This window comes from Myotis daubentonii, chromosome X, assembly GCF_963259705.1.
Source record: "Myotis daubentonii chromosome X, mMyoDau2.1, whole genome shotgun sequence".
Classification (NCBI taxonomy): domain Eukaryota; kingdom Metazoa; phylum Chordata; class Mammalia; order Chiroptera; family Vespertilionidae; genus Myotis; species Myotis daubentonii.
The window spans coordinates 102,272,682-102,295,525 of record NC_081861.1 but is presented as its reverse complement, the minus strand read 5'-3'; the positions used below and the strand labels follow the sequence as shown (position 1 = coordinate 102,295,525).

Here is a 22,844-nt window from a genome sequence, read left to right as displayed (position 1 = left end):
AGTTTATTAAGATTCAAATGTAGACTTTGTTACAAAAATATAGACCCAAGTGAAAAGAACAAATTCCATTTTGAGGTCCAGTCTGAAACTCTGTGATATGTTATGATATGACAGATACCAGATTTGATCATGAAAAATATTTGTTTCATACCATATGTAATATAATTTGGGTTTCTATATATATAAGAGCCATGGGAATATCACAGTGTATGTAACTTGTTTGACTGATATTGATGTAAATTAAACTTATTTATGTAGTGTTCATCATTGACAACATAATACATCATGTATGCCAAAATATTTTAATTTAACAGAAACTCTGAGGAATAATTCAACATTATGAATTAGTGAAATGTGAATCAATATAATTTCAAATACTGTCATTTTGAACATTTAAAAGTTGTGATGATAGATACAATTAAATTTTGCTGAACTAATTTTAGTCATTTTCTAAATATATTTCATTGATTTTTTTTACAGAGAGGAAGGGAGAGGGATAGAGAGTTAGAAACATCAATGAGAAACATCAATCAACTGCCTCCTGCACACCCCCTACTGGGGATGTGCCCGCAACCAAGGTATATGCCCTTGACCGGAATCGAACCTGGGACTCTTCAGTCTGCAGGTTGACGCTCTCTCCACTGAGCCAAACAGGTTAGGGCTATTTTTTTTTTTGGTTAGGGCTAATTTTAGTCATTTTTTATGGCTACCTGATAGAGTTTCACTTCCAATATTTCCAGTTTAAATTTTTCTTCTTGTTTACTTAATAATTTCCTTTTGAAATTATAGATTCTTATAATTTATTCAGACTTTTAGTATTGGAGGCTCTTTAACATTTTAGTATTCTGTATAAATTTTCTAATAGGGAATTATGTATCTCTTTTTAGAGCACAAAAATCTTGTTCTGAAATTTTCTTTATAAAAGTGAGAATTCTAGGTAGAAATAAAAAATCATACAGCTACTTTAAAAAGATTTTGGCAGTGCCTAAAAATGTTAAATATATTCACCATATGACCCAGAAATTCCACTTCCTAGGTATGTACCCAGGATAAATAAAAACATATATTCATGCAAAAAACTGTATACAAATTGGTCGTAGCAGCATTATTTATAATATCCAAGGCGTGGAAACAACCTAATTTTTTATCAGTTGACAAATGGAGAAACAAAATGAGGTATATACATACAAAGGAATACTATACAGCAATAAAAATAAATAATGTACTGATTCATGTGCATACCTTGAAAACATTATGCTAAGTGAAAACATAAACAAAAGGACAAATGTTCTATGATTACACTTACATGGTACCTAGAGTTGTCAAATTCATAACAACAAATATAGAACAGTAGATAACAGGGGCTGGGGTAGGGAAAATGGGAAGTCACTGCTAATGAGTATGAGGTTTCTTTTGCAGGTGATAAAATGTTCTAAAATTAGATAGTGGTAATGGTTGCAAAACCATGTGAATATACTAAAAAACATTGAATTGTGTACTTAAAATTTTTTTAATCATCACCTGAGGACATTTTTTCCATTGAACCTTAAAGTGAAAGGGAAGGGAAGAGATGGAGAGAGAGAAACATCGATGTGAGAGAGACAAATCGATTGGTTGCCTCCCATATGTGGCCTGTCTGGGGCCAGGGATCGATCCTGCAACCCAGGTACATGCCTTAGACCGGGAATTGAATCCATGACCCTTCAGTGTGCCAGCCAATGCTCTAACCACTGAACCACACCAGACAGGGCAGATTGTGTACTTTAAAAGGGTGAATTTTAAGGTATATGAACTCTATCCTGACTTTAAAAAGTGAGAATTCTCTAATTTCTACCTTTTGCCATGAATATAAGAATATTTAGTAAATCTCTGGGTCCTCTTCCACTAAAACTTATCTACCATAATAATTTAAGCTGGATTTAATATAATTTTTTATGCTTCTCGGTTTTAGTGAGCTTAAAAAAATTCTTTTATTTGATATCCTTCATTTTGATCAGAAGAGCAAAGGTTATACAACTTTTCCATTGTTATTTAAAGCAAGACATTTCATTAGGGCATTTCCAGTTTAATTCAAGGCTATGTACAATTCCAGTTCAAAACAACAGCTTTACATTGGCAAGCTCCATTGTATATACATGTTTTGTTTCAGTTCAAGGTAAGAACTGTTAGAAAATAGGAAGACTTTGGGCCAGGTCTGGAGTAAGTTGAATGCCTAAATTTAAAATCATGATTTTTTAAAAAATATATTTTTATTGATTTCAGAGAGGAAGGGAGAGGGAAAGATAGAAACATCAATGATGAGAGAGAGTCATTGATTGGCTGCCTCCTGCACGTCCCCTGAAACCCCGAGCAAATGCCCTTGACTGGAATTGAACCCGGGACCCTTCAGTCTGCAGACTGACGCTCTATTTACTGGGCCAAACCAGCTAGAGCTTAAAATCATGATTTAAATGTTATGATTTATTTCTACATTTTTTTCTTTTAAAAACAATATTTGCTTCTCCTATTATATATACACTAGAGGCCCGGTGCACAAAAAAATTTGTGCACTGGGGGGGGGGGAAGGGAGGGTTCCTCAGCCGGGCCTGTGCCCTCTCGCAGTCTGGGACCCCTCGGGAGATAACGCCCTGCTGGCTTAGGCCTGCTCCCGGGTGGCAGAGGGCAGGTCCAATCCCTAAGTGCAGCCCCTGGTCAGGCTCAGAGCAGGGCTGATTGGGGAGTTGGGGCGCTGCCCCCTGTCATGCACAGAGCAGGGCGGATTGGGAGGGTGTGATGCCACCCTCAGTCACGCTCAGGGTAGGGCCGATTGTGGGGTTGGGGCACCGCCCCCTGTCACACTCAAGGCAGGGTCAATGGGGAGGTTGCGGCGCCACCCCCTGTCACGCACAGAGCAGGGCCAAACTGGGGGTTGGGGCACTGCCCCCTGTCACGCACAGAGCAGGGTTGTTCAGGGGGTTGGGCAGCTCCCCCCTGTCATGCACAGAGCAGGGCCCATCAGGGGGGTTGGGTAGCTCCCCCCGTCACGCACAGAGCAGGGTCGATCAGGGGGTTGGGGAGCTCCCCCTTGTCACGCACAGAGCAGGGCCCATCAGGGGGTTGGGGAGCTCCCCCTTGTCACGCACAGAGCAGGGCCCATCAGGGGGTTGGGGAGCTCCCCCCTGTCACGCACAGAGCAGGGCCGATAGGGGAGTTGGGGCACCGCCCCCTGTCACACACAGAGCAGGGCGGATCAGGGGGTTGGGGCACCGCCCTCTATCACCCACAGAGCAGGGCCGATCAGGGGGTTGGGGTGCCCCCACTGTCACACTCAGGTCAGGGCCAATGGGGAGGTTATGGCTCTACCCCATCACACACAGAGCAGGGCCCGTGGGGGAGGGCACCGTCCTCTATCACCCACAGAGCAGGGCTGATCAGGGGGTTGGGGCGCCGCCACTCTCACACTCAGGGCAGGGCTGATGGGGAGGTTATGGCTCTACCCTGTCACACACCACACAGAGCAGGGCCCATGGGGGGGGGGGCACCGCACCCTGTCACACAGAGAGCAGGGCCGATCAGGGGGTTGGGGTGCCACACCCTGTCACACACAGAGCCGCAGGGCGATCAGGGGGTTGGGGAGCTCCCCCGTATCAGGCACAGAGCAGGGCTGATCAGGAGGTTTGGGCGCCTTCCCCTGTCACGAACAGAGCAGGGCGGATAGGGAGGTTGTGGCCCCGCCCACTGTCACACACAGAGCCGCAGGACGATCAGGGGGTTTGGGCACTGCCTCCTGTCACGCTGATCCCGGTGCCGGGAGGTCTCTCAGCTCCGCTGATCCCGGTGCTGGGAGGCATATTACCCTTTTACTATTTAGGATAGAGGCCTGGTGCATGGGTGGGGCTGGCTGGTTTGCCCTGAAGGGTGTCCTGGATCAGGGTGGGGTCCCTACTGGGGTGCCTGGCCAGCCTGGGTGAGGGGATGATGGCTGTTTGCAGCTGGTCACACACCCTTCAGGGTGGGGTCCCCACTAGGGTGCCGGGCCAGCCTGGGTGAGGGGATGATGGCTGTTTGCAGCTGGTCACATCCCCTTCAGGGTGGGGGTCCCCACTGGGGTGCCTGGCCAGTCTGGGTGAGGGGTGAGGGCTGAAGCTCCCAACTGCTCCTTTTTTTCTTTTTCATTTTTTATTCTGGGCCAGCTTTAGCTCTGGCTCCAGCTCTGAGGCCTCTGCTGCTGAAAGCAGGTATCTGGTTTGTTTGGGTTCTATAATCGAAACAATATATAACTCCAGCTCTGAGATCCCGGCTGGCTGAAAGCAGGTTTCTGGGGTTTTGTTTAGCTTCTATATTTGTTACAATGTTTCAAACTGTAGGCTCAGAGGCCGGCAAGGCAGGTGGGGAACGTTGGTTTCCTCCATCACTGAAGCAAGCAAGCCTCATGTTTGTTTCAAGCTGCCTGGTTGCCGGCCGCCATCTTGGCTGGCAGTTAATTTGCATATCACCCTGATTAGCCAATGGGAAGGGTAGAGGTTGTATGCTAATTACCATGTTTCTCTTTTATTAGATAGGATAACTATATACTAGTATATACATACATACATCCTTGTCATTAAAAAACCTTAAAATACATAGGAAAGCATAAGGGAAACAAACATCACCATTATCCTACCATTCACTAATAAACATTGTCAAAATTTTAATTCATTTCCTGCCAGGAATTTGATTAATTCATATACATAAAAGCAATATATGGTATAAAAAATCTTTACACATATGTTTAATACTGAATATACATCTTTTTAGCTTTTCTTTTTTTCATTTAACAAAATATGTGACACTCTCCTCTAGCATTAAGTACATTTAATACCATAATTTTTATGGCTTTATAACATTTCATCATACAAATGTATCATTATTTATTTAAGGTGTCTAGTTTTTAAATAATTATGTAAACATCCTTATACATCTTTGTATATATATCGCTGACAACCTCCATAGGACTTATTTCTAAGAAAGTGGAATTACAATGCCTATTATTGATTTCTCATTGATAAAAGACAAAAGAATCAGCAAAATGGAGATAAAAGAACATTAGGAAAATCAAAGGAAAAAGTGATGAAGATACCAAGATAGCTGCAGAGTAGGTGGAAGCTAAACTCACTTGCTCCTGGCCCCAAACCAGATTTACAAATAAATTACAGAGCAATCCATCTGAATAACCAACTGAAAGCTAGCTCAACTGAAATACTATAATCAAGGATTTATAGAAGCAGCCACATAGAAACTAGTAAGAAGGGCAGAAATGCAGAAAGGGCTGGCCCTCACACCCACATGGGGGATGAAAAGCCAGAGGGATATCTCAGCTGCAAAACTCCCTACACCTAGGAGTGAGGGGTCTCAACCCAGTCCAGAGATCCCCATTCCCAGAGCGACAAAGAAGGGAAGAGGAATCCACATAGCACCTGCTGATGCAAATCAGTAGAGATTCTGTCTGCCTGAGAGAGAAGACAGTCTGCTAGAGACCCAGAAACCAACTTCCCAAGGTTGAGCACTCCTATTCTTACAGCATCAAACTGAGGAGTACACTGCCTGGTCCTCGAGCTACTGGCCACATCACTCTGCCAGGCTCAGGTCCTACAGAGTGGTCTAATGACTGCACTGAGCTGAGACCTTTGGAGTGCTCTTTTTCACTTTCTGGAGAAGCTTTTGGTGGAAACTCAGACAGTGATTGAACTGTGTCACTTTGGAAAGAGGACCATTCTTCCCCACCTCAAGTGCATAGCCTGTGCCCTCGCCCAACCTGTTCAATCACTGCTGAGTTCAGTCATGCTGGGGGGATTGCGGAGCACTGGGACTTTAGGAGTATCTCTCAGGCAGGCTTTTGTCTGGCAATTAGATGGGAGGGGGCTATGTTGTGTGACAACATTGTGAGGGAATCACTCCTGAATGTTCCATCTCCTAGCAACACACCCTTCCCCCTGCAGAACTGAGCTCAGCCAGGTGGGGGTCACTGGGACTTGGGAAGGCCAAACAATCTTCTTTTGGGGATGTTGCCAGCAAGCATGTTGGAGGGCGGGCTCTTCTTTCCCTTCCTGGGATAGTGTGGGCTGAGCTTGCAGTGGAGATAGAGTGTGTCTCCCTCAGCTACTGTGTGGAACCAGGACAAAATACTTGGCCCCTTCCTGTGGGGTTGGTCAATACTACCCCAAAGGGAGAATCTTTTGATTTATCTTCCTGAGTCCCATTGGCTCCACCCTATTGAGCTTGTTCCTACAGAAGGGATGGCTGGCTGCACCCAATCTGAACCTGTGGCATGCTCCCCCAGGGTGAACAGGGTTGTTTGGCTCTGGAATAGGGGCCACTTTTCCCTCAATGATTGTATGACTGTGGGGCCCCAAGTAGGGGACCCATTCGCCCCTTCCTCCTGACCCATCTCACCCCGCCCTACTGAGCTGATAGCCTGTAGAAGGGTCTGTGCATCATGGCCAGCCTGGGCCCACTCTACAGTCTTTCTTTCAAAGGCTCTAGAGAAATAGCAGGCAAACTCTGGGGGAGGCAGAGTAGCTGACAAGTGGAGGCAGACCTCAGGGAGCCTTGGACTTTTTATAGATATGTGCCCAGTCTAAGCTGGAGGACGCTGACCCTTGTACACAGATTGGTCCCTCCCATACAACCCAGGACAAATAGACAGCCACAAACAGAGAATGGCATGGTAGCACAGATAGGTAGCCAAAGGCTAGTTACATACAACATCAGACATCGACCTGTACCTGAACCCTGCCCAAGTGGATGCAGAACCAACACAACCAGTGGTGGGCTTTAGACTATACCTGAGCCCAACCTAATTAGTCACATATGTGGCGCACTCAAAAGGGGATTCTTGCAAGCACTAGACCCTGCTGGGAACAACTCTACCACAGGGGCAGCCCCTGCACAGTGACTCATATACGGTGATCGAGGTTTATTCTTATAGTCAGCCAACCTGAAGTGTTAACTCCACCCACAAAAGCATCAACAGCATTCAAGACACAACTACAATAGGAGGGTTCACCTAACTCACAAGAAACATCCCTGGAGCATTGAGCTCAGGTGATCTGTAAGACTGTGCCACTAAGCTCAGCAAGACACTTTCATCATAAAGCAATTATAACACATTTGGGGGTCAGAGCCCATCTAACCAATACGAACAGACAAAATGGGGAGACAAAGAAATATACCCCAAATAAAAAGAACAAGAGAAATCCCCAGAAAACAAATTAAATGAAATAGAAGCAACCAAGATATGAGATTCAAAGTTTAAAACAATGGTTATAAGGATGCTCAACCAGCTTAGGGGAAGAATTGATTATCTCAGTGAGAACTTAAACAAAGATACAGTAAACATTAAAAAGGACATAGAAACCATAAAAAAGAACCAGTCAGAATGAAGACTACAATACCTGAAATGAAGAATACACTAGAAAGAATCAATAGCAGGTTAGGTAAAGCAGAAGATCAAATCAGCAATTCTGAGGACAAGATAATAATAAGCACACAAGCAGAGCATCAAAAAGAAATGAGAATTTTTTTTAAATGAGGCAAGTCTAAGAGATATCTGGGAAAATAGCAAGTGTTAATAACATCTGCTTCTTAGGGAAACCAGGAGGAGAAGAGAGTGAGTAAAGGATCAAGAACCTGTTTGAGAGCTTGTTTGGAGCTTCTAGCAGGAGAGTGCAGCTACTCATATAACCTTGACAAAAGACCAGTCCTCTCCTTTGGGGGGAAGGTTGTCTTCTTCAACCAAGCATGCAGCTTTGGGAGGGATGCACATGGATCAGTGAAGGAGCAGAGGGACACCCACCTAACCAGCCAGATCAGCTGAATCAACCCTGGTGATCAATGGAGTGACAGATGTTGCAGCCAGATCGCCCTCACCCTTTGAGACAGCACAGAGGGACCTAGAGAGTATTATGCTAAGCAAAATAAGCCAGGCAGAGAAAGATAGGTATCACATGATGTCATTCATATGTGGAATCTAATGAACAAAATAAACTGATGAACAAAATAGATACAGAGACATAGAAGCATGGAACAGACTGATGAATTTCAGAGGGAAGGTGGGGGTGAGGGGGTGGGAAGTGATTATATGGGGAACTTATATGCATACTAGAGGCCTGCTGCATGAAAATTTGTGCACTCGTAGGACGGGGCAGGGGGGTGGTGTCCCTCAGCCCGGCCTGCGCCCTCTCACAGTCTGATAGGCCTCAGGGGATGTCTGACTGACAACTGAGGCCCGCTCCCAGGGGGGGAAGTGGGCCTATGCCACAGTCTGGCCTCCCTCTGCGGGAGGTGACCAGCGGGCCAATCAGGGGACAGCGCTGGCCAGTGAGCGGCCAGCCCCATCCCCCATCTCCTGGTCTCTGCCACTAGTGGCCTCTCTCTGTGGGAGGCGGCCAGTGGCCCCATCTCCCTTCCTCCCCAATCACCCCTCCACCACTGGTCACCACTGCCCCCCCCAATCGCTGTCCCCTCCCTCTGCCCGCTGGCACCCGCCTTGGCTGGCCTGGTGCTGTCCGTTCACCGGCCCCATCCCCCACCAACCGCTTGTTCTGCCGTTCGGTTGATTTGCATATTAGGCTTTTATTATATAGGATATGGACGCAGACAATAGAGTGGTAAAGGACTGGGAGGGGCACAGGTGGGGTACAGGGAGTCAATGGGGGAAAAGAAACAAAGAGGACATCTGTAATACTTTCAACAATAAAGAAAAAATAAATAAATGAAATCTTGGTGGACTTTAAGGGAGAGATAACAGCAATATAGTAATAATAGGGGGTTTTAACACCCCACTGACATCAGTGGATAGATCTTCAGACAAAAAAATCAACAAGGCAATATTGACTTTAAACAACACACTACATCAGTGATGGCGAAACTTTTGAGCTCGGTGTGTCAGCATTTTGAAAAACCCTAACTTAACTCTGGTGCCGTGTCACATATAAAAATGTTTTGATGCCGAAACCGGTTTGGCTCAGTGGATAGAGTGTCAGCCTGCGGACTGAAAGGTCCCAGGTTCGATTCTGGTCAAGGGCATGTACCTGCGTTGTGGGCACATCCCCAGTAGGAGATGTGCAGGAGGCAGCTGATCGATGTTTCTCTCTCATCGATGTTTCTAACTCTCTATCTCTCTCCCTTCCTCTCTGTAAAAAATCAATAAAATATATTTAAAAAAATGTTTTGATATTTGCAACCATAGTAAAACAAAGACTTATATTTTTGATGTTTATTTTATATATTTAAATGCCATTTAACAAAGAAAAATCAACCAAAAAAATGAGTTCACATGTCACCTCTGACACGTGTGCCATAGGTTCGCCATCACTGCACTAGATAGAACGGCTTTAATTGATACTAGAGGCCCGGTGCACAAAATTTGTGTACTCGGGGGGTCCCTCAGCCCGGCGTGCACCCTCTTGTAGTCCGGGAGCCCTCGGGGGATGTCTGACTGAGCAGGCCTAAGGTGGCAGTCAGACATCCTTAGTGCTGCTGCAGAGGCGGGAGAGGCTCCCGCCACCACTGTTGAGCTCACCAGCCGTGAGCCCGGCTTCTGGCTGAGCAGCACTGCCCCTGTGGGAGTGCACTGACCACCAGAGGGCAGCTCCTGCATTGAACATCTGCCCCCTGGTGGTCAGTGCATGTCATAGCGACCGGTTATTCTGCCATTTGGTCGATTTGCATATTAGTGTTTTATTATATACTAGTGGCCCGGTGCACAAAATTCGTGCACAGGGCGGGGGGGGCGTTCCCTCAGCCCAGCCTGCACCCTCTCCAATCGGGGACCCCTTGGAGGATGTCTGACTGCCGGTTTAGGCCTGATCAGGACTAAACTGGCAGTCAGACATCCCTCTTGCAATCTGGGACTACTGGCTCCTAACCGCTTACCTGCCTGCCTGATCGCCCCTAACCTCTCTCCCTGCCTGCCTGTCTGATTGCCCCTAACTGCCCTCCCCTGCCAGCCTGATCTTGCCCCCAACTGCCTCTGTCTGCCTGATCACCCCTAACTGTCCTCCCCTGCCAGCCTGATCTCGTCCCCAACTGCCCTCCCCTGCTGGCCTAATCTTGCCCCCAAAGGTCCTCCCCTGCCGGCCTGATCTCGCCCCTAGCTGTCTCTGCCTGCCTGATCACCCCAACTGCCCTCCCCTGCTGGCCTGGTCGCCCCCAACTGTCCTCCCTGACGGCTTGATCTCGCCCCCAACAGCCCTCCCCTGCTGGACTGATCTCACCCCCAACTTCCCTGCCCTGCTGGCCGGGTTGCCCCCAAATGCCCTCCCCTGCCGGTCTGATCTCACCCCCCAACTGCCCTCTCCTGCCGGCCTGGTTGCCGCCAACTGCCCTCCCCTGCTGGCCTGATCTAGTCCCCAAAAGTCCTCCCCTGTCGGCCTGATCTTGCCCCCAACTGTCCTCCTCTACAGGCCTGATCTCGCCCCCAACTGCCCTTCCCTGCTGGCCTAATCTCACCCCCAACTGCCCTCCTCTACAGGCCTTATCTCGCCCCCAACTGCCCTCCTCTGCTGGCCTGATCTCACCCCCAACTGCCCTCCTCTGCCAGCCTGGTCGCCCTCAATGTCCCTCCCCTGCTAGCCTGATCTCACCCCCAACAGCCCTCCTCTGCCAGCCTGGTCGCCCTCAATGTCCCTCCCCTGCTAGCCTGATCTCACCCCCAACGGCCCTCCCCTACAGGCCTTATCTCGCCCCCAACTGCCCTCCCCTGCTGGTCTGATCTCGCCCCCAACTGCCCTCCCCTGCTGGCCTGATCGCCCCTAACGGCCTCTGCCTTGGCCCACACCACCATGGCTTTGTCCAGAAGGAAGTCGGATGTCCGAAAGATGGCCAGTCGACCTGGTCTAATTAGCATATTACCCTTTTATTAGTATAGGTTATATAGAATAGGATTGCTTAAGTGGGAGGGGGGAGACTTTTTCAGCAGGAGGAGATGCTCTTGGCAGACAAAAATACATAATCCGTATATCTGGACTGATGGCCAGCCATATGCACTATACTGCCAAGCTGGTCATTAAAAAATTGAACCGCTTTCTTACACCTTACACCAAACAGCTATTGCCCTTAAAACCCCTCCTCAGCCCTCACCTTAGGTTCTGCCTTCACAGTTCACCCAGATTAAGTTCTGATTCGTCAGTTTCTATGACAGTCAGCATCAAAAGCTCCACCTCCTAGACAGCTATTGGCTCCTCGCACTTCACCCAAATTTGGTTCTAATTGGTCGGTTTCTATGCCAGTCAGTGTCTCCAGGCCTATCGCTGGGCCTGATCAGAGAGGTGGGGCTGATCAGCAGCCCCCGCAGAGGCCCAGAGAGAAAGAGAGGCACGGCTGCTGGCCAGGCCCAGAGAGAAAGAGAGAGGCAAGGGCTGATCAACAGCAGCCACAGAGGCTACGGATCAGACCCTGCTTCTATCTCCAGGCCTGATCCGCAGCCCCCTCGGCAATCAGTGCATGGGTTTCCATGGCTGACTGACATCTGGTCGGTCGAGCCTTCGGTCGTTTTGGACATTACAGACCCTGGGTTTTTATATAGGGATGATTACAGAACATTTCATCCCAAAGCAACAGCAGAATATACATTCATCTCAAGTACATGGAACATATGAAAGATAGACCACATGTTAGGACACAAACTAAACCTTAATAAATTCAAGAAGATTGAAATCATATCAAGCATTTTCTCTGACCACAATGGTATAAAACTAAAAATCAATTAAAATAAAAAAACTGAAAAAAATTCTAATACTTGGAGGCTAAATAAAATATTAAAGAACAAATGGGTTAACAATGAGATCAAGAAAGATATCAAAATCTTCATGGAAACAAATGAAAATGAACACACAACAATCCAAAACCTATGGGACAACCTGAAAGCAGTCATGAGAAGGAAGTTCATAGCATTATAAATCTGCCTCAAGAAGCCAGAAAAATCTCAACTAAATAATCTAGTCCTACACTTAAAAGAAGTAGAAAAAGAACAACAAACAAAGCTCAGAGTAAGTAGAAGGAATAAAATAATAAAGATTAGAGCAAAAATAAATGACATAGAGACAAAATAATAAATAATACAAATGACCAATAAAAGTAAGAGGTGGTACTTTGAAAGATAAAGAAGATTGACAAACCTTTAACCAGACTCATCACGAAAAAAAGAGAGAGGACCCAAATAAATAAAATCAGAAATGACAGGAGAAGTAACAACGGATACCACTGAAATACAAAGGATTGCAAGAAAATACTATGAACAACTATTTGCCAACAAGCTAGACAACCTGGGTGAAATGGATAAATTCCTAGAAACACACAATCTTCCCAAACTAAGCCAGGAAGAATCAGAAAAACTGAACAGACCAATTACAACTAATAAAATCAAAGCATTAATTTAAAAAAAACTCCCAGCAAACAAAACTCTTGGATGGGATGGCTTCACAGCCAAATTTTATCAAACATTCAAGAAAGAACTAACACCCATCCTTCTCAAAGTATTCCAAAAAATTCAAGAGGAGGCAAGACTATCAAGCTCTTTTTTCGAGGCCAGTATTATCCTAATTCCAATACCAGATAAAGGCACTACAATGAAAAAAAAATTGTTATCCCTGATGAACATAGATGCTAAAGTCCTCAACAAAATATTAGCAAGCCAGATCCAGCAATACATTAAAAAGATCAGCCCTAGATGGTTTTGCTCAGTGGAGAGAGTGTCAGCCTGCGGACCTAAGGGTCCTGGGTTCGATTCCAATTAAGGACACATGCCCAGGTTGCAGGCTCGATCCCCAGTGGGGGGCATGCAGGAGGCAGCTGATAGATGATTCTCCCTCATCACTGATGTTCCTATCTCTCTCTTCCTCTCCCTTCCTCTCTAAAATCAATAAGAATATATATTTTTTAAAAAGATCATACACCATAATCAAGTGAAATTTATTCTGGGGATGCAAGGTTGGTACAATATCCAAAAAACAATAAGCGTTATACTTCATATAATCAAAATGAAGGATAAAAATCACAAGATCACATCAGTAGATGCAGAAAAGGCATTAGATAAAATCCAGCACCCATTTTTGATAGAAACTCTCAGCAAAATGGGACTAGAAGGATCATACCTCAATATAATAAAGGCCATATATTACAAACCCACAACCAATATCATACTCAATGGGCAAAAACTAAAAGCATTCCCTTAAGATCAAGAAGAAGACAGGGATGTCCATTTTCACCAGTTTTATTCAACATAGTACTAGAAGTCCTAGCCACAGCAATCAGAAGAAGAAGAAATAAAAGGCATCCAAATTGGAAAAGGGAAAGTAAAACTGTTATTACTCACAGGTGACATAATTTTGTATGTAAAAACCCCTGAAGAGTCCACCAAAAACTACTAGATCTAATAAAAGAATTCGGCAAAGTAGCAGGATACAAAATTAATATTCAGTAGTCGGTGGCATTTTTATACACCAACAATGAACTATCACAAAGATTAATTAAGAAAAGAATCCACACTAGCTGGTGTAGCTCAGTTGGAGTATCGTCCCATGTACTGAAGGGTTGCAGGTTCAATTCCTGATCAGGACACACATGCGAGTTTCATCCCCTATTGAGCACATATAGGAAGTAACCAATCAATGTTTCTCTCTCTCCATCTCCCTTCCTCTCTCTCTCTCTAAAAAAAATTCCATTTACTACTGCAACAACAAAAATAAGGTACCTTGGAATAAATTTAGCCAAGGGGGTAAAAGACCTGTACACAGAAAATTATAAGATACTGAAGAAAGAAACTGAGGAATATATAAATAAGTAGGGGCATATAACTTGTCCATGGATAAGAAAAAATAACATCATTAAAATATCCATCACACCCAAAGCAATCTATAGATTCAGTGCAATTCCTATTAAAATACCAATGGCATACCTCACAGATTTTGAACAAATATTCCAAACATTTATATGGAACCAAGAAAGACTCCAAATAGCCTCAACAATCTTGAGAAACAAGACTAAAATTAGAGGTATCATACTACCTGATATCAAACTATAGTACAAGGGTATATTAATCAAAACAGCATGGTACTGCATAAGAACCTCGGATTCTGTTCCATTGACCAGAATAGGGGACCAAGAATAAACTGACCTTTATGGTCAATTAATATTTAACGAGATGCAAGAGCATACAATGGGATAAGAAAGTCTCTTCAATAAATAGTGTTGACAAAATTTGACAGATACTTGCCAAAAAAGATAAACTACACCACCAACTTACACCATACACAAGAATAAATTCAAAATGGATTAAAAATTTAAATGTAAGTAACAAACCCATAAAAATCCTAGAAGAAAACATAGGCAGTAAATTTTCAGGCATTTCTTTTAGCAATATTTTTGCAAATATATCTAATCAGGAGAGGGAAACCAAGGAAAATATTAAAAATGGGACTACATAAAATTTAAAAGCTTTTGTACAACAAAAGAAACCATCAACAAAATGAAAAGGAAACCCACTGAATGGGAGAACATATTTGCCAATGATACATCTGATAAGGGGTTAATTTCTAAAATATATAAAGAACTTACACTATTCAACACCAAGAAGAAGAAAAAACAATTTAAAAAATGGGCAAAGAACATGAATAGACACTTCTTGAAAGAGAATATAGTGATGGCCAATACAAATGAAAAAATGCTTCACATCAGAGAGATGCACATTAAAATTACAATGAGATATCACCGCATACCTGTCAGAATGGCTATCGTCAATAAATCAATGAACAAGTGCTGGAGAGTATATGGAGAAAATGGAATTCTTGTGTACTGCTGATGAGAATTCAGATTGGTGCAGCCACTTAGAAAAACAGTATGGAGTTTCCTCAAAAAACAAAAAATGGAACTGCCTTTTGATTCAGTGATTCCACTTCTGGGAATGTCTGAAAAAACCTAGAACACTAATTCAAAAGAATATATACATCCCTATGTTCATTGCAGCATTATTTACAATAGCCAAGATCTAAAACAGCTCAGGTGATCAGCAGTAGATGAGAAGGTAAAAAACTGTAGTACATTTATTTACACAGTGAAATACTAAAAGGAAATCTTACCTTTTGCTACAGCATGGATGGACTCAGACAGTAGTATGTTAAGTGAAATAAGTCAGTCAGAGAAAGACAAATACCATATGATCTCACTTATATGTGGAATCTAATGAACAAAACAAACTGATGAACAAAATAGAAACAGGAGCCTGGATACATGGAACAGACCAGAGAGCTGTCGGAGAGGAGCGGGACTGGGCAGCTATATGAAAGAAGGTGAAGGGATTAAGCACAAAAAGTGTGTGTGTGTGTGTGTGTGTGTGTGTGTGTGTGTGTGTGTGTGTGTGTTGTATATATAAAACATACAGAAACAGACAACAATATGGTGATAGAGGGAAAAGGGCGTAGGGACTAGGTTTGGTGGTCAATGAGGGGAAGGGAACAGTAACATAAAGAGACTTTGCTTGGGGCAGTGGGCACCCAATGCTGTGTTCAGATAGTGTTTGGTTGAGTTGTACACTTGAAACCTATTTGATTTTGTGAACCAATGTCACCCCAATAATTCAATAAAAAACAAAATAAATAAATAAATGAAAAATAAAAAAGTGATAAATTACCTGACAAGGTAGCATCAAATCCCATGTCTTCTATAGCTTTTCTCAAAGTTTCTGGAGAGGTCAGTAGAGGATCATATTCAACAGTTCCATTGGCATTTGCAAGGGATACTAGTATGGATTTTACACCTGCCTTCTTTGATATGACACCTTCAATAGACTGCACACACGAATTACAAGTCATGCCATCAATGTTTATCACAGTTTCTTGAGTCAGAGGCTGGCTAACTATGTTCAAAGGAATCTTTTGAAGAGATGAGCTGGAGGGAGAGTTTAAGGTACTCTCAGCTCCACTTATAATACTAACTCTGTATTGTCCTGGAGATACGGCCTCTATTGCTTTTCTCAGAGTTTCTGGAGTGACTAAGCTTGCATTGTATTTTACTACAGCAGATCTATTCTCTAAAGAAACCACTATGCTGCTTACATACTGGAGTGTAGATAAAGCACTTTCAATATTTGACACACATGATTTACAATGCATGCCATCTATGATGAAAGTGACTGTGGAATCATTGGTATATGATGGATTCCTTTGCTGTGATCCTTCTGAGAATTTGACTGGTGTGTTTTTTAGACGTTCTATATCAATACTTCCCAATCTGAGGTATTTGGGCTGCTTTTTGACGAATGCTGGAAAGCCCGCAGCTTCAATCTGCTTTTTTATTTCCTCTACTGTGATAAGATGAGGTTGATAAACAACAGTAGCTTCTTGGTTGTCCAGGGAGACTAATTAATAAAAAGAAAAACAATTATTTAATTCAATTATCCTTGGGCTACTTCAGAAAACATTCTGTAGACCAAATCAATACCACACAAAACTGTTTCTCTCTCATTGTTGTTATTATCCTTTGTTAAAACAATTATTTTCTTTTCAGAGAATGTTATTGACATATACTGGAAAAAGTAAAAGATATGACCACTGTATCTATGGTCTCCAAGTTTCTGCATGCCTGAGTAGAAATATTAGTTATAAAGAAAACCCCTGGCATGTTGCATTAAGAACTCTGAACTCCATGAATCACCACCCCAACTGCCTTTTCTGCTAGTTCAAGACTCATGTAACTTTTAATCATTAGCTTTACTGATAATAATCCTGGGAATACACTATACCTCAGATTTCAATGAAGCAATAAGCATTCCAGTCCCACAGATTCAAAGCCGATGCTTAAGAATAAAGCAGAAAGTTAAAACGCCAAGCAGAAAACTGAGCCTTACAAAATAAACAAATAACACCTGATGTATTACCTTTAATTCGCTGAACACCTTGTAGTTTCCCTATCTTTCCTTCAATGGTGCTAGTGCATGAATGGCAGGTCATCCCTTCCACTTTCATCTTCAGCATGACTTCACCGGCTTGAGCCATACTATTATCTTCACAAGTTCCTGACTTTTTCTCCAGAGTTCCAGTATCTAAACTGAGATCCGGAACTAGCTCTATTATCTGATTGGCATTCACTAAAGAAGGAATTATTGTCACCACTGCAGTTCTTTGCTGAGGGGAAATTTTAATATCTGTGACACCCTTGGTCTTGAGCAATGTACTTTGGATATGGTCCCATGGTGGAGTCGGTGAAGCAATAGCACTTAGAAACACAGTGTTGGTTAAAACAGGGAAAGGGTTAGGATTGTGAAGAATAGCATCAAAGCCCATGTCATCAATAGCTTCCTGTAGGGTCTTTGGAATCTGTAGTTTAGGGTCATAAATAATAGTTGCAGTTTTTTCTTCCAGTGAAACCTTTGGAGGGAAATTTCAGAAGTCAGTTTAATTAAATTACATGACACAGAACCTAAAAACAATCATTGCACACCACATTTCAAAATGAAAAAAAATAGTACAATCTACTAGTAATGGAGTTTCTCTACTACTTCTCAACACTACTATTATCTTTGGAAAGAAACACAAATGTCTTGTGTACCTACAGGAATGGTAAAGTTATATGTAGGTGTACATGACTCAGGTACTGATCATGCCTTTGAAACATACTCATAGACAACCACACCCTAGACCTACTACCATGACTGTGTGCATCTCTTTGGTTGATATATTACAAAAATTTATAATGTAGTCACTCACTCTCTCAGAAACACGTACACTGGGTTGGAAATCAGAAGATCTGAGTTCCAGTATCACTTCTCCACCTAGTAGCCAACCATACCCATTAGTTCTACCATCTGAAAAATGGGAACTATGCCCTATTGTCTTCCGGGTTGTTATAAGGATCAGATGAGTAAACAGATAGGAAAGCAGTTCTTTGCAGCAGCGAATAATATAAAAGTAAACATTGAACGACTAATATTTATCAAGAACTTATTATATGTGCCAAGAACTGGGATTCTCAGGATACAAAGCTGAGTATGACATAGTCACAGGAAACAATACTAGAAGAGAGAATAGAGAAAATGGACAGCCATTCATTCCTGAAAATATGGCTTCTTAGCAGTGATAATACCAGAATGTTATAAGACAAACAGAAATCAACAAGGATATATGAGGCAGGAAATTCCAGACAAATGGATGCACAAAAGTAGATAAATATGACAGGCTGAAGAATTAAGCAACTGCTTTATTACAGGGCCTCTTGTACGCCAATAATAGTTTAAAATTTATCCTATCTATAATAATAAAAGCATAATATGCTAATTAGACCGGACATCCTTCCGGACGACCTTCTGGATGAAGCTGGGGCTGCGAGGGAAGCCTGGATCCCGGGTTCCTGCTGGCAGCCAGAGGGAAGCCCAGGTCCCAGGTGACGGAGGGAAGCTAGTGCCGGCAGCTGGGGGAAGGAAGGCCTACTCTTGCATGAATTTTGTGCACAGGGCCTCTAGTAGATGATAAAGAGCGATGGAAAAGTTAAGCAGGGGGGTGGCATGATCATATTTGCATTTTAGAGAAGAATCATTTTGGAGGTACTGTGGAAGATTATGTTGGGGTGGAATGGAGTGACATGGGAGAATGGGAGATCAGTTAGGAGGTTATTGTAATTGCAATAATGGTACAACAGAAATCTGAATTAAGGCATGAATGCTGGGGGTAAAGAGAAAAGGGGCAGTGCCAAGATAAAGTTTAGGAGGGCAAGACCTAGTAAAGAGAGTATAGAGGGTAAAGGAGATGAGTAAGATGACTTAAAGGTTTCTGGCTTGGGCCAGTGGATATTAGAGAGAGGAGGAAAACTGGAGGAAGTTGAGAGGTTGTAGTGGAGAGAAAAAAGATGAACTTAGTTTTAGACCTGTTGATTTTGAATGGTAATAAGGTATTAATGTTCTAATGGCTGTTAAAATATGGGCACTATTATCATTATTATTGGTTCCTACTAAAAAGCTTTGTTCCATAAAATAAAAACAACCCCAAAAATATAATTAAAAGTAATTCAGAGTAGGAAATCTCATTTTAAATCAGCTACAATAGTTATATAGTTAAATTTTCCACTTATTTGAATATATCATATTTTATCTCTCCTTTAGCTTCTCCCTCATCATTGATGTTTCTATCTCCCTCTCCCCCTCCCTTCCTCTCTAAAATCAATAAAAAATATATGGGGGGGAAAAGCTGCAGAATAGCCCTAGCCAGTTTGATTCAGTGGATAGAGCCTCAGCCTGCAGCCTGAAGGGTTCTGGGTTCAATTCCAGTCAAGGACACATGCCCAGGTTGCGGGCTCGATCCCCAGTAGGGGGTATGGAGGAGGCAGCGGATCAATGATTCTCTCTCATCATTGATGTTTCTATCTCTCTCTCTCTCCCTTCCTCTCTGAAATAAATAAATATATATATACATACACACACACACATACTGCAGAATAGCCACACCACATATAGTGTGGACATATATTTTGAAAGAGATTCAATATAAACATAGCCACTATAAAATGAAGGCTTTTGTGTCTTTAAAGAGATTTTTTTTTTTTTAGATTTTCTTTTAAACTCTAATATCACCAGCCTGAGGCCAAATAATTTTCTAAGAAAATTACTTTAAAAATTTAAACATTTAAGCTAAAGGGGATGACAGAGGTCAGATGAGGGGTGGAGAAAGAGTGACCATAAAGGGGCAGCACAAGGGAGTTTTGGGTGGTGATGGGACTGTGCTATCCTGGTTGTGGTGGTAATTAAATGAATCTATATTTTTGTTAAAATTCAAGAAACTAAAAAAAATTATAGAACTATACACCAAAAAGAAGTCAATTTTATTGTATGATAATTTTAAACATATATTAAATAAGATTAAAAATTCAGTTCCTCAGTTTCAATAGCCATATTTCAAGTGTTCAATGGCCAATGTAGCTAGTAGCTGCCATACAGGACAGGTTAGATATAGCACATTTCCATCATTGCAGAAAGTTACATTGGACAGTATCACTCTAGGTACTAATCTTTCTGATAAAGTACTAAAATTTTAAAAAAGGAAGGGGGATTCTTTTCCTTTGATGATTAAATACATTGTACCATGTATCTATTAAAGAAGACCTGGTTTTGAGATTTTTAAATTTTTTATTTTTTTAATTAAATTTATTGGAGTAACAGTTAAATATCATTATATAGGTTTCAGGTGTGCAACTTTATAATACTACATCATCTGTATATTTTATCATGTGCTCACCACCCAAAGTTTAGTCTCCTTCTATCACTGTACATTTTTATTGTCACCTTAAACCCCTTTACCCTCTTCATCATCCTCCCACCCCTTGAGCTAATTTTCCCCCTAAAAATGTCAATTTATCAACGTACCCAATGAGAAATTATTCTCAAAGCTGATTTTTTAAAAGCAAAATTTACTTTGTCACTAGATGTTTTTCTGCACTCTCTACTGCTTCAGCCTATCTTCTATTGATAAAAAGATGTAAGAAAATAAGGAAACTGTATATATAAAATACTATATAAAAACTTTTATTACCCTATGTTTTTTTCATGCTGCAGATTGGAAAACATTTCCTTATTTAGTAATTTCTATGTGTGTGTTTTAAAACAAGCAACCACACTTACAAACAAAAATGTTCCCCTTGTTCCCTTTTGCAGTAATAGCACTCAACTTTTCCTCTGAATGTTAGATATCAAAGAGACTTTTCAAGCCTAAGATCTCAAAGGAAACAAAAACAAGCAACTCCTTTTTTCTATTAAGAGAAAATTCATATAATGATTATCACAAAACTGTTCCGGATGCCAAATCCTTGAGCAGGAAGCTAAAATAGCATTTATTTATTCAACAAATATTGACTGCATGCTTATTATATGCCTGGCACTGTGCTAGCTGCTAAGTATACAGTAGTGAACAAAAACAGGTACAGACTCCATAGTCAGAAATTGCTTGTAGCAGTCTGATTCTGGTTCTGTCCAGCTGTCCTTTCACATGATCACCACCCACGAAAACCACCTCTGCCTATTCCCCACATTGTTCCAAAGTTCAGCTTGTCTTTTTCTCAGAACTTTTCATTAGGGACCAAAGCTGTTATTTTTATTTTCAGAGGAACAATTTTCCCATTATATCAATAGTTCCTTTGAAAATAAACATACAACAAAAAAGGAGACATATGTACTACTATTTGTAATACTTTAAACAAGAAAATAAAAATTTGAGAAAAAAGAAAAGAAAAGAAAAGAAACATACAACAGTCTACAAATAATGAATGTGGTTCATAGAAAGAACTCAAGGGGGAGGACTAGTCACTGTATTTAGATGAAGGCAGGAGTGGGAGAGTAGAAAAGAAATTAAATGTTCTCTGTGCCCTCAATAACATTAATAGGGATGTAGAGAATACTAACTGTCCACACAGATGGCAAAGATCCATTATTTTAATGCATAAGGTGTTCTTTATTGAAATGTCTAAAATATGAAATTCAGGCATAGTATACTTTATCTGTATTTGATTTCTGTATAATTTGCATAAATATTGAAAGTCTGTATCAGCTATTCTCAAGCACATAGGAAAAATCACCCTAATTCCAAGGCTGCAGTATCTTGAGGTACTGGACCATATAATCCCTTTTAGCTCTACTCCTATATAATAAAAGCATAATATGCTATGTGTCCAGTCGTCCAGTGATGCATTCAACCAATCAAAGCATAATATGCTAATGATATGCTAAGGCCACTCAACCACTTGCTATGACGTGCACTGACTACCAGGGGACAGACAGTTAACTGGTCGACCAGTCACTACTGCACTGACCACCAGGGGGTAGATGCTCTTGTGGGAAACAGTTTATTGCCTTCACTATCTGATAAGCATAGAAAGAGAACCCCCCCCTCCCAGCCGCCCCAAGGCTGGGTGCCTTTGAAGCCCTAGCAAATATTGGAGCTAGGCGCCACCTCTGTTTGTCCAGACAGTGGTAGCTGAAACTACTCCCCCATTTATTATTATGTAAATACTTGCTGATGGGCTAGTCTGCCTGTTGCAGGGGGTCACCTGCCTAAGGGCTATGCTATGGGTGCATCCCAGAATCAATAAAAGCTTGGTGAGGCCTGAACACGAGAGGAAGTCCTTCAGGACTTGCCCGCCTGGTCCCCCAATATTGCAAAATTATCTCGTGTCTTTTTCTCTCATTTGTTGTGCGGCTCCTCTTTCAGATACCGAACCCTACTCCACGCAGAACGTGGAGGGAGTCTTACTCGACATCTGGCGCCAGACGGGTAATCTGGAAGTGCAGGCCTTGCTGGAGGGAGAAAAGGAAGTTTTCACTGAAAAGGTGTGGAAAACTCACCGAAAAAAGGTGAGGGGAACTCCACCGCATGTAATGCCCAGGATCAACTACAGAAGCCCGGGTCTGTAAGTACACTGGGAACGTTTTCTTAACCAGGCTAACAAACGGGGCAGGATTTGGCTTTAAAAAAGTAGATTCGGCTTTAAAAAGGTATATTTGGCTTTTAAAAACTAAGAAGCTTCATTATAGGCTTTTGATTTGCATGTTTAAAGTGTAAAAATTTTAGAAGGTAATCTTTTACAGTTCTTTGTGTGTTATTATAGAACATAACCTTTGTTTTTCTTGAAAAAGGTACTCTTTTAGATCAGGCTGAAAAAAATAGTGCCATGGTCATCTTAATGTGTTTTCTTATCTTAATTTGTATTTGGAATCTATCTGTAATAAGAAATGAAACCCTGCTGCCGAATCTCTCTCTGGTTCGGAGAGATTCAAAGGTGGCAGGAGAGCGCAGAACAATAAGCTCTCCCGCAATGAGATTACTTAATGTTCTGTTTAAGAATTACCTGAG

General features: G+C 42.3%; 1 protein-coding gene across 2 annotated transcripts in view; it reads right to left on the bottom strand.

Moving 5' to 3' along the window:
- Positions 1 to 22,844, bottom strand: part of ATP7A (ATPase copper transporting alpha) — a 178,562-nt gene that overhangs the window by 65,642 nt on the left and 90,076 nt on the right. For both annotated transcript variants that reach the window (XM_059678592.1, XM_059678593.1), the window contains exons 3-4: positions 16,892 to 17,381; positions 15,647 to 16,372 (exon numbers count right to left, since the gene is read on the bottom strand). In XM_059678592.1, the coding sequence (XP_059534575.1) occupies positions 15,647 to 16,372; positions 16,892 to 17,381 (1,216 nt within the window). The remainder of the gene's footprint in view (positions 1 to 15,646; positions 16,373 to 16,891; positions 17,382 to 22,844) is intronic.